At 37.0% G+C, this 11,471-nt stretch overlaps 1 protein-coding gene across 3 annotated transcripts in view; it reads left to right on the top strand.

The window, feature by feature from the left end:
- MLLT3 (MLLT3 super elongation complex subunit) overlaps nt 1-10,997 on the top strand; it is a 398,946-nt gene extending 387,949 nt beyond the window's left edge. For all 3 annotated transcript variants that reach the window (XM_062208143.1, XM_062208142.1, XM_062208141.1), the window contains one exon: nt 6,649-10,997. In XM_062208143.1, coding sequence (XP_062064127.1) covers nt 6,649-6,780 — 132 coding nt within the window. In that variant the 3' untranslated portion in view covers nt 6,781-10,997. The remainder of the gene's footprint in view (nt 1-6,648) is intronic.
- Nucleotides 10,998-11,471: the final 474 nt, after the last annotated feature.

The following is an 11,471-nucleotide window of genomic DNA, read 5'->3' on the forward strand; positions in this document are numbered from 1 at the left end:
CCTCCCTCCTCTGGTGCTGTGGGTGCTGAAAATTGAGCAGTTTTGGAGGTGATATTGGGATGTAGCAATCCCTCAGTTGGCTGTTGTTGTAATGGGGGCTGAGATAGGGGAGAGTAGAAATGCAGAAACCTTTGGGGCCTGGCTTCTGCTTCCATGGGAAAACAGTGATAAGAATTTCAGTCAAGTGTTCTAAACATTTGTGATTCAATTTAGTGACCTTTTGTCAATGCTATTCTAAGGAAAATAAATATTTTCTTCATTTCCCTTATCTTGTACAGCGTACATTCTATTATAAACTCAACTGCAGGGTATTTGTGAAGTAGGGAAACTTCTGTTAGTACATTTGATGTTTTGAGAAGATAGCATAGTTTTTAGTTTTCAGACAGTTACAGTATATACCTTTGTTGCATTAACAGTGGCTATTGATAAAATAATTTTTAACACCCAAGCTGAAGGCTTTGTGTTCTAAATTCCAGAGCCCATTTGTGGATTGTTTCACTGTTTGCATTTTTTTTTTTTTTACTACTTTCAAATGACTTGAAGTTAGTACTTAATCTACCCCAGCTGTGTGTGGGTTTTTTTCCTTTTAACATTGAATGGCTGATGGTCACATTTATATTCTGTGTACTTTTTTGCTTAAATCTATAAATATCCACTTTCATACTTGCTGGTTTTCCTGGTTGGTCTGATAAGATTTTAACCATTTTAGTTTTCGATTTGAACAAAAGACTGCAGACTTCAGATTCTTAATTGTGGATAAGTTACATTTTTTTGCATTTCCTTTTAATTGAGTATGGGTAGGAGAGCAGGAGTGAGCCGCATACCTCAGTTATAGTCTAGTAAGAAGGAGATTCAAAAAGTTCGTGGAAAATGGAATTGGAAGCTCAGTTGGTGTTTAAAAATGATTTTTAAATGCATGCATACTTTTCATAATATTTTTCATACTATGCATTTCCCTCATATGTATGTACTTCAAAACTTTTTGTGTCAAAACAAAATATCTCTTAATTCCATTTTCTATAGACTTTTTGAAATACCCTTGTACCTTGCACTAATCTTTCCTTCCACTTTATTAGATGTCTTTTATAGAACTGGAAATTGTTCTGCTGCCATTTACCAATTATTTGGGGCTACTTGACTGAATGTTCCTGGGAAATCTATTAGCTGATCTTTCCATCCCTTCCCAACACCAAGTCAGAACCACTGTGGAACACTTGTATATTAAAGGGATTAATCCCCAAATAGTGAGCCTCTGAGGAGGGTGAGGCAGATGTTTGGTCAGGGTTGGGATACCTTTACAAGGGAAGTCCAGGCAACAAGTCAGGGGTAATAGGTGCTTGGGCAGGGTCTTACCTTGGGGTGTCATTGCCATTCCCAATTTAATATTGTCCTCTAGTGTGACCTTTGAAAGAATCATGAACGAAAAGTAGCTTACTTGAGAATTCTATTCAAGTTGATTATTTTAGTATTCTAGAGGGAGAGAGTAATATCTATGAATTTTTAACCTGGCATAAAGGCACTCCAGGGCACACAGCATTTCACCCTAATTGCATTCCCAGGCTGGTTGAAAGCTCTCAGTGTTTGGCCTTTTGCCTTGTAATGCAGCTGAGGCTTGTGATTATGATACCATGATGCATGTCCTGTCACGGTTTACTGCTTAATTAATTCCTATTGTAAAACATAACACTATTGAGGACTAACGTTACTCCACCTTGAGGGCTGCTCATCTCGTGGAATGCATTCCATAAAGACTATGTGTTCTCTGGCATGTGGACTGGAACACCTGAAGCAGGGTGCACCCAGGATCATATCCTAGGACCACGTCTGTTAAATGCATCCTATCCAAAAATCTGATATGACAATTTTATTTGGCTCACAAAAAGTGGTTAACAGCTTTGTTTTACTCTGAGAGCATGTAGTCCTGACACTCTGTGTCCAGTTTAATGAACAGAAAGCACTGGGTCAAGAGAACCTGTGTTCCTAAGCCACCTTTCCATAGTGTGAAAATGTGTTAGCGTGGAGACCATCAGACCAGGAGAACTGAGTACCCTGGACTCATAGCCAATTTGATTCTGTCTTAAACCACATGTTCCACATTTATTTGCAAAGTGAGTTTGAGCACTTCTAACCTCCCTAGAGATTGAACTCTAAAATCTAGATTTGCATCCTAGTTAAGAGCAAAAAAAAATTCTGAGGAAAACCCAGACTTCCTTAGAGGAAAGCTTATCAATTTAGATACTAGCTATTATTCTATAGAATTACCTTCAAGGAAAGGGGAGTGAGTGTGTTTTGGAGTATTGTTTCTCACAGCACAGAGAATCCTCCCTGAGAATGATTTCCTCCATCCTGGAAAGTTATCTGTCATGTCTAGCACCCCTTGCAGATGGGATCCTGATGGCCTTTCTCTTGGCCCAGAGTACAGTACATGTTTTCATGTGTACACAGCATTTCCTGGTCCATACCCAAGGCCATTCTGCAGAAAGACCAACGTTATCTCAGACCAAATCTACTCCAGACAGAAGTAGTTTCAGAAAAGGTTGTTCTTTACTTCCCACTCAGTGAAGAGGCTGCTTGGATGGAAAGAACCCTGGTTTAAAAAAAAAACATGATCAGACTAAAAATAACACATCCATGTTTTTATAATTAAAATCCAAGGAGAGGGAGGGAGCCACAGATTTAACATTGGATCTTACCCTATTTAAAACAGCTAACTGGCTGCGTGGTACTCCCTGAAAGGCTGACTGGTATAGCAGGAAATCATCCATCACAAACATTTGCACAACAAGCAGCATCTAAAGAATGATCTAAGCAGTTTCCACATTCTTCCTTTTCAACTGCTATACATACCTTGAACCCTTGCCTGCTTTCTTTACCTGCAGATTTTATCTTCTATTATTATTTTTGATGGGGATTATTTATTGCAGTATGATACAGGGTAATGACACTAAAGTAAAGCAATTCTATATCAGCAGAGAGGGCGTTTCTCTAATAAGGCAGAGTAGAATCTTTCAGGGACCAGTTGAATGTTTTCAGGCTTTGTGGCTTGTGTCATTGGAATAAAGTATGCTAATGTTGTGTTTCTGATTTTCTAACTATCAGGATTCCTGGAAAGGAATGTGCACTTATTTTTCTTTATGGAGTCTTTACTTAATTGAGTACATGGGTACATGCTCTAATAATTCAAATCATTAATGCTGTTCCCTTTGGCAAGCAGTCCCCAACCCCCTACTGCTGCCACTATGGCTGTATTTAGACTATGTCTGCATTTTCCTTGATGTGTTCTTACAGGCTCCCATGGAACCACAGGGCTCATTGAGTCAGAGTTATCTGATCTCCTTTCTGTTTTTGTGTGCATGTGACTGCAGGCAGGGTAGGTCCCGCTGGTTGCAAGAGCAGAAGACTGGTGATAGAAGCACTGGACAGGATATTACAGTGCATATTAGATGACTGGGTTGAGTTTCCTAGTGGGCAAGGGTGTTTATTTGCTTTAAAATTAAATGACTTTTTTTTTTCTAGAAGAACTTTTATTGCCCAGTTTTCTATTTACTGGCAAGTAATTACTGAGCAGCTATATTGAATCATAGAAAGCTATTTTCTTAAAAGGGTGCATTACTTGTCAAATTAAAGGGAAAATGCCCCTACTTCTATTACCGCCCACCCTAACAGTTTTTAGCTCTTCACTTCAACTACTTGTCTTCATCTTTTCATCTTCCTTCTTTCCTTCCCCATGTACATTTTTATTAGATTTCTTTAAGAAAAAAATTAAGAAAAAGTCTTTTCTGAGTTCTAGTTTCTGACATTTTTCATGCTCTGTTTTTGTGCTAGTAGAAGAACTAAACAGTCAATGGAGAAAGGAAGAAAAAGTACCAGGTCTGACAATTTAGGTGTTGTTTAGTTACCTCCCAAACAGTTAAGGGATATGCTTATATTTTTATAGTTTTCATAATCATATAGCACTTTAGAGTTTGAGGAACCCTTACTTATCATCTCTTATTTGATCCTCTATACAACCTGATATTGTTAAGTAGAACAGGTAGCATTATCCCATTTTACAGATGAGGAAATTGAAGCTTGGGGTTATAACGTTCCATCCAGTGCCATTCAAACGGTAAGCAGAGTCAGAAGTTCATATGCCAAATTCAAGACTGTTCTGAATGCTTTGTTGCTTACCTACTAGCCAGCTAGTTGGGGAGAGGTATCAGACTCTGTTGTACTTGTTGTTTGTTCGCATTGCATAAATTTGAAATGAAAAAAGCTCTGAAGAGATTATTTATTTCAGTTCTGAATTTTGCACGTTTTCTTCAGTTCCATAGTGTTTCTATGCAGAGTCACAAATAAAATAATTTTCTATGTAAAATACATTAGTTCAACTGACATTAAGAATATAGTAAGTATATAATTGACATAGTAAGTTTGTATGTGTAGATACAGCTGGGTGTTTGTCTTTCTGTTTGTATATAGATGTATGTAGGTGACTTATGCAAAATTCTATTAGCTATTAACAAAACAAATGAGTATCTATTTTTAGGTCTTTTAGTTCTAATAGTAAGATCTTGTGTTATAAATTCCTACATGAATGATGTATGTTAACCATAACTGGACAAATCTCCAATAATCTTTTGATGCATGTAAGGGAACCCTAGCTTCACTGGTTAGACAAGTAGAGTTCTCCTCTAGCCACCACCATGTACATAAAGCAGTAGGCCCAGAGGTTAGTAATACATGGTTGATGTGGTGACTTAAAAGATGACACTGAGAACAGACTGTCTTCTTGTTCTACCATCTTTCATACATTACTAATATTCACTCTCTTGATGGGAAGATAGTTATTGCACTTTCAAGCATTGCATCTTTATTGCAGACAAGAGAAAGGGCAGAAAACAAAAGAACACATGCCCATTGTCCACATCCTTTTCAAGAACTTTCCTGAAGCCTGGTGACTTTTTACAAATCAGCTGTAAAGAGTGGTGTCTACCAAGCACTGAAACTGGGTCTGGGGAGGTGACATTTTAGCTGAACTTGTTGCCACTCTTAAAATATTTTGCTTCTGTTAATAAAGAAAAATGGATAAATGGATATTGGAGAGTTAGTTTGCAGTATCCAGGGGTCATGGTTCCACAGTGAAAGTAACTTGTTTTATTCTTGAAACCATAGATCCAGGTCTAAAAACTAGTCCCAGAGATTGCATGAAACAAAAACAGCTCAATCTGGAGTTGCACATTTAATTGTATTGAGGCTTAATAGTCTTTTGTGCTTCTATAGAAGTAAAAAAAAATTACATCAAGAGTGGGGTGTACATTTTATATTAAGAGCCACTGATCCACAGGGAGTAGTTCACAAAATTTTTCAAGAAAGCTAATTATAAGAAGAGAAGGTTAAAAGTTTCAGTTCTGCTATTTTTGAACCTGGCATTTGGTAATTTAGGCTAAATAATTAAAATGATTCTCTTTTTAAAGATGATTGAACTACAAAGAATAAGAAGCAACTGATAGAAAGTTAGTAACAGAATTAAAAATAAGTGGAAGTTTGCCAAGCATCCACTCTGTGAAAATGTTTTTTCTATCGTCCTGATGCTGATTTTCTCTCTCTGTCACAAGGCTTGCTAAAACCAATCCCTATTCCTCTTACATACTCACACCAAACCTCCTTAAAGTCTGTACTTTCTAGGCACTGCATCCAATTCTGACAAAATTACTAATGAAGTAAGAGCAGAAAGACACTTTACATGATGAAAGACTCTCCCAAACCATTAACCAACATCATTTTAACATTGAAACTTCAGAAGTGTCCTCCTGACCTAGACGAGAGAACAGTATGCTGTCACCATGTCATTTCATGATTTTTTTGGAAAGTTGGAGTGAACAAAATAAGAAATGAGGTGTAACCATCCCAAGTGGAGAAACAAGGATATCTTTTTTTTTCCCTAGATAATATTTATTGCCCCCAGATTCTCAGTCAACAAAGATATAATAAATATATGCTTTATTCATGTGTGTGGAAGCATAGCAAAGCATACAACTAAATGAATTTTTACAAAGTGAATGCGTCTAATAACCAGCACCCAAATCAAATAACCAAATGGGTCCTGTACCCCAGCAGGCTCCCTTGAGCCCTTTTTAATCACTGCCCATTGTCTTCAGGGGGTGAGAGTGTGAATGGTTTCTATTTTCTTCTTTGTGAATTCCTGTATTTTATAAATTTTCAAAAATCATATAATCAGAAAAAATGATCATTATGGATATGTACATATATATTGATGTGTATTTAGTTTTGCTAAAAAGAATTTTTCTCGTGTTAATTAAGTATAGTCACTTTCTATTGAATCAGTAACTAATTGTTACAAGTGTCTTGAGATTTTGTCTCACCTTAACCACCTAGCCATAGTAAAATATTCTGTTGATGACTTGAGAGCAGGCATCACTTTAAAGGATATGAAAAGTGAGAACAGGTAATCTGTTCTTATTGAAGTTTTGGCTTGACTTACCAAATTGGCTGTGAGATATTTTGGTGCTATTTTTGGTGTAGGACTTTCTTGTCATAAGGAAGAACCTTTGACTCTTGGTTCTGTATTTGACCCCCTCCATCTCTCTCTTTGCTTTTGGATGTCTGCTGCCTGTTGCCCACGCTTTCTCTTCTTTATTCCTCTAGATTGTGAACCTCATAGAAGAAACTGGACACTTTCATATCACAAACACAACATTTGATTTTGATCTTTGTTCGCTGGACAAAACCACAGTCCGTAAACTACAGAGTTACCTGGAAACATCTGGAACATCCTGAGGATACAACAACTGGACGCATCAAAAACTCTTATTTTTGGGTTTTTTTTTTTTTTGGTTGTGATTTTTTTTGTTGTTGTTGTTTATATGAAAACACTCAGAATGATGCAACCAAAAGGGAAACAATAAAAATCAAACAACCTTCAGCTTTATTTTTCTTTAAAAGCCAGTCATCATCTCTTGATAAAGGAGAGGTTAAGCAAACCAGCCTCAGCGGACCACTCTTCTCTCCAAGGAAATCCCCGGGGAAGAGTTAGCCTGGATAGCCTTGAAAACAAACAAATCAAACACAACACAAGAAAACTTAAAGAATGTGTATGGTATCATGTATCTCTCTCTGTGGTGGTTCATTCCACAGGACGAATGCATATTCAACACACTGCCTTATTACATAACTGATCTATTTATTATCGCATACAGATATTCTAAAGTCGTTGAGGGAATGACACCACCAGACATTAAAAGTACTTGGTCCCGTGGATGCTCTTTCAATGCAGCACCCTTGCCATCCCAAGCCCAGTGACCTTACTCGTGTACCGTGCCACTTTCCACCAACTTCTTCCAAGTCTTTAATTTGTTGCAGCCTCTAATTTCCACCTTTTGTTTTTCCAGTTCCAGGACACAAATTATCAACTGGGGGTGGGGGTAGGGTGATGGGGGAGGGACCAAATAGCCACCTTGGTTTTCTTCTCTGTGGTCTTTTTCCTGAAAGTTGGGACCGAGTCCTTGGCTGTATCCATGTAATGATTCCGGACAATGGTAGAAAATGCACCAAATAGGATCATATGAATTGCTGTCTAGCCTTAGTCAATAAGCCTGTAGGACTTTTAAATGAAAATGTACCTGTAAACGTCCTGAATCCAGCATTATTGAGCTGTCATCAACATTCTTGTGTCTGTTTTCCTATCATAAGATTAGATAAATGTGGAAGTATAGGCATTCTGCAGGATCATCATTTTTAAAAAGAAGAGAATTCTGGTTCTGTTTTCTAAACAAATGTTGTAGAAATTCTTGATTTGGATCTATTTATTAGTAAGAGATTCAACTTTCTTTAGCTGCCAGTGTGTTACTCATCTTTACCATAAAACTTGGAATAAGTGATTTTTGTTTGTTCATATATGATCCTCTTAGACTCTTTTATATTTGAAAAATTGAAATCTTTTTTTTTGGGGGGGGGGTAATCTTGGCTATTCTACCAGAACAGATTATGTATTAACTTGTAGATTCATGGTTCAATATCTGTTTAGTTACTCACTAATGTTCCAGAAGAATCCCCTGTGTGGTGAAAGTAAAGATGGTTGGGGAGGGGGAGTATTTTTTGCTCTTGTTGTACCCTTGTTTTGAAACTAAAAATCTGTCCTGTGGCATGCAAAAGAAAGCAAATTATTTTTAAAAGAAAAAAAAAAAAAGCCAAAGTGCTTTTGGTGTCATTATTCTGTCATCTCCGTAAATGGAGAAATGAAAAGGGAGAACAGCTTCCAACTTTTTACTCAAAACTCAGCCGAAAAGAAAAGAAATGAAGAAATACTTCTGGATCCAAAAGTTCATCACTGGCTCAGCCTTAAGAAAGTCTCTCTGTGTGTTCACAGCCCAATGTCTCCCTTGCTTGTTCTCATGCCATATGCTGTCTTGTCATACAGAGATTAACTAATGTCTGTACAGAATATGGGCTTTCTGGACCCATTCTTTTGGGCAGTAATGTAAATGCAGATTGATAATGGAGTTATTTCTGCATTTTAAAAAGGGGATTTTTCTAACATTGTTTCTGTCTATCCAAAGAAACTATTTTTTCCTTTAAAACAATTCTAATAACAGCCATTCTTGTAAATTGGTTTTCTGAAGCGTCCTCTCAGAGGACAAGTGTACTTTTTCAAGAATGTTAGGGTTCTTAATGATGATTGACATGAACTGTACTTGAAGCATTTGTTGTGTCATCCACTTCTCAATGTATAATCACAGAGATACTTTCTGAGTCATTTTGGACTTTAGTTAACTATCCAAATGACTGATGAATTGTATGGTTTGGTTGTATTTTGTTTTTAACTTTAGGGGAAAAGGGAGGGCAATACTTATATGGAAATATTTGCAAAATTCAAAAATCTTTTTAAATTTCTTACTGCTTACCCACATATTTTAATTAAACCAGAAATTTATGTGGTTTAACTAATGTATCTGTGTAGTTTAAACTAAGAACTTACACATGTAGTTTGAGTCATTTTTATTTTTATAACTAAATTTTTTGGCAAAAATTATAATTTTTTCATCAGTTACTAACAAGGAACTAAGGTCAGATAAGAAATGACCAAAAGTTGGGGGGTGGGAGAAAATATTAATGGCAGCTATTTTAGTGAAAAACTTTAGGTCTGAAAACTAAGTAGGAAAGCAGATATCTTCAGAAAATCATAAAATGTTAGTTTGTAAATTGATAACAAAATTCAGAAGAATTTTCCAATTTACTACTCATTGAGACAATTTTCACAAAATTCTGATCAAGTAACAATCATGTCATTGATTTTTTTCTGAAGTGGTACTCTTACTCTCATCATCTAATTTTTTTTTAAATACAGAAATAGTAAATCCCCTTTCAATTGATCTCAATGATTTGTAATACCTCTCTTAAAGTAACACATTCAACTATGCCACATCTATGTACACTAAGGAATACCTTGACACACACATAACCTAACAGTGGCTTTGATTTTTTTTAAGCACAAGGGGAAAGTGGCAGGGCTTAATTTCCTTTGTGTGTGTGTGTGTGTGTATAAATGTTTCAAATAAAATTGGGTGAATGTGAATATTATTTGAACCGGAGTATGATAAACTTTCTTAAATTTTTCCCCAGTAATTTGGGGACGGAGGGGATTGTATGTACAGAACTTCTTTCCCTCCTTGTAAATTAGCTTCTGCCTCTGGTTTGCAGCGGGAGGTATATGAGAAGGGGTCCTTCGATCTAAGAATATGACAGATGTGTTAGCAAAAAAAGGTTCACAGTTATTTCATCTCTGCAATGCAGTCCTCCCCTCTATCATTTCATTGATAAATAGGTGTGTCTAGATGTGCTTGCTCATTGTGTCACGGTAAGGAAGAACATAAAAACCTACAGATCGGGAGAAAAAGCTTTAGAGAAAAAATCTTGTCAGAGTATCCTGAACATTTTTAAGTTGATAAGCAAATCTCTTTCATCTGAATAATCATCCTTCTGTAGAAAGAGCCAATGAAATTGGTTTTCTTGCAGTAAAATGTTTCTTCCACCAAAAAAAAGGTTTTTGCTGATACCATTTATATACCTATCTAATCTTAAAAAAAAAAAAGACCCACTTAACCATTTCATGCCCCACAAATGTACTTAACATAACTGTTTAAGGAAGACTTTACTCTTAAAATGTTTTTACTCTACCTGCTTAATGGAATTGGATGTTCAGTGTTGGGAATGGTCAGTGTCTGTGTTTGGTGGCTTGTGTTCATTTTTCTCACTGTGGAAGTGATCAGCTCTGGAGTGATTTGCCATGCGCTTGTTACTTCCAACCTTTAGCATTGTGTGTACTAATGCTGTGTTTGCTCCTCTATATATATGCATATGTGTGCATATATATTTATATATATATATATATTATCAGAGTGATCTTGGTGTGGACTGTTACTCTAAAGCCATGACTATGATATAGAGACTACTACAGCTGCAGTGAATGTTAAGAAGTTGATTTTCACCATTGAGTTCAGTCTTGGGCCGGATGTCTACATTTGTGATCTCTTTTGTTTTATATGATGATTTTCATTATGTAGGTTCTGCCATCCCTGAATATTCCTTGTAAAGATGCATCGAAGAAGAAGTAAATTTAAAAGGAAGACAAAGGCACCACTGTCTGTAAACTGTAAATATGTATTTTGGCACTTGTGCTCCAGTACTCTGAAAATAGAGTTATGATGGAAATGCTGACAGATCCTTAACGGTGGCCAGAGCTACCATGCAGTGCAAAAATAAATTAAGTAAAAATGTATTCTTGAGATTAACAGTGCAAGGCCAATACGTTTTATAAATCTGTCAATATCTTTTCAATGGAGTGTGTATGTGTAGTTATGTTGAAAGATAACTGTGTATGTGTGTGTACATGCTTTCATGTGAATTACAAGGCATACATAAGATGTATTTCCAATCTCTACAACGTATGTTGAAATGTAACTACAGATCAACAGAAATAGGTGTTTTACTTAAATTCATTTCTAATCTGTTGTGGCTCTGTTTTCTTTACAGTGTATATTACTGATTTAAGAGTTGTTTAAACAAAGTTTGGCTTTACTTCACATACAGGAGAAATGAACCTCTAGGCTTTTCCTTAAGAGTTGATGGTGTTTTGGCCGGCGCCACGGCTCAATAGGCTAATCCTCCGCCTGCGGTGCTGGCACATCGGGTTCTAGTCCTGGTTGGGACGCCGGATTCTGTCCCAGTTGCCCCTCTTCCAGGCCAGCTCTCTGCTGTGGCCCGGGAGTGCAGTGGAGGATGGCCCAAGTGCTTGGGCCCTGCACCCGCATGGGAGACCAGGAGAAGCACCTGGCTCCTGGCTTTGGATCAGCGCGGTGTGCTGGCCACAGCGCGCCGGCTGCAGCGGCCATTGGAGGGTGAACCAACAGCAAAAGGAAGACCTTTCTCTCTCTCTCTCTCTCACTGTCCACTCTGCCTGTCAAAAATAATAA

The sequence above is a fragment of the Lepus europaeus genome, chromosome 12 (genome assembly GCF_033115175.1).
Source record: "Lepus europaeus isolate LE1 chromosome 12, mLepTim1.pri, whole genome shotgun sequence".
In the NCBI taxonomy this organism is placed as follows: Eukaryota; Metazoa; Chordata; class Mammalia; order Lagomorpha; family Leporidae; genus Lepus; species Lepus europaeus.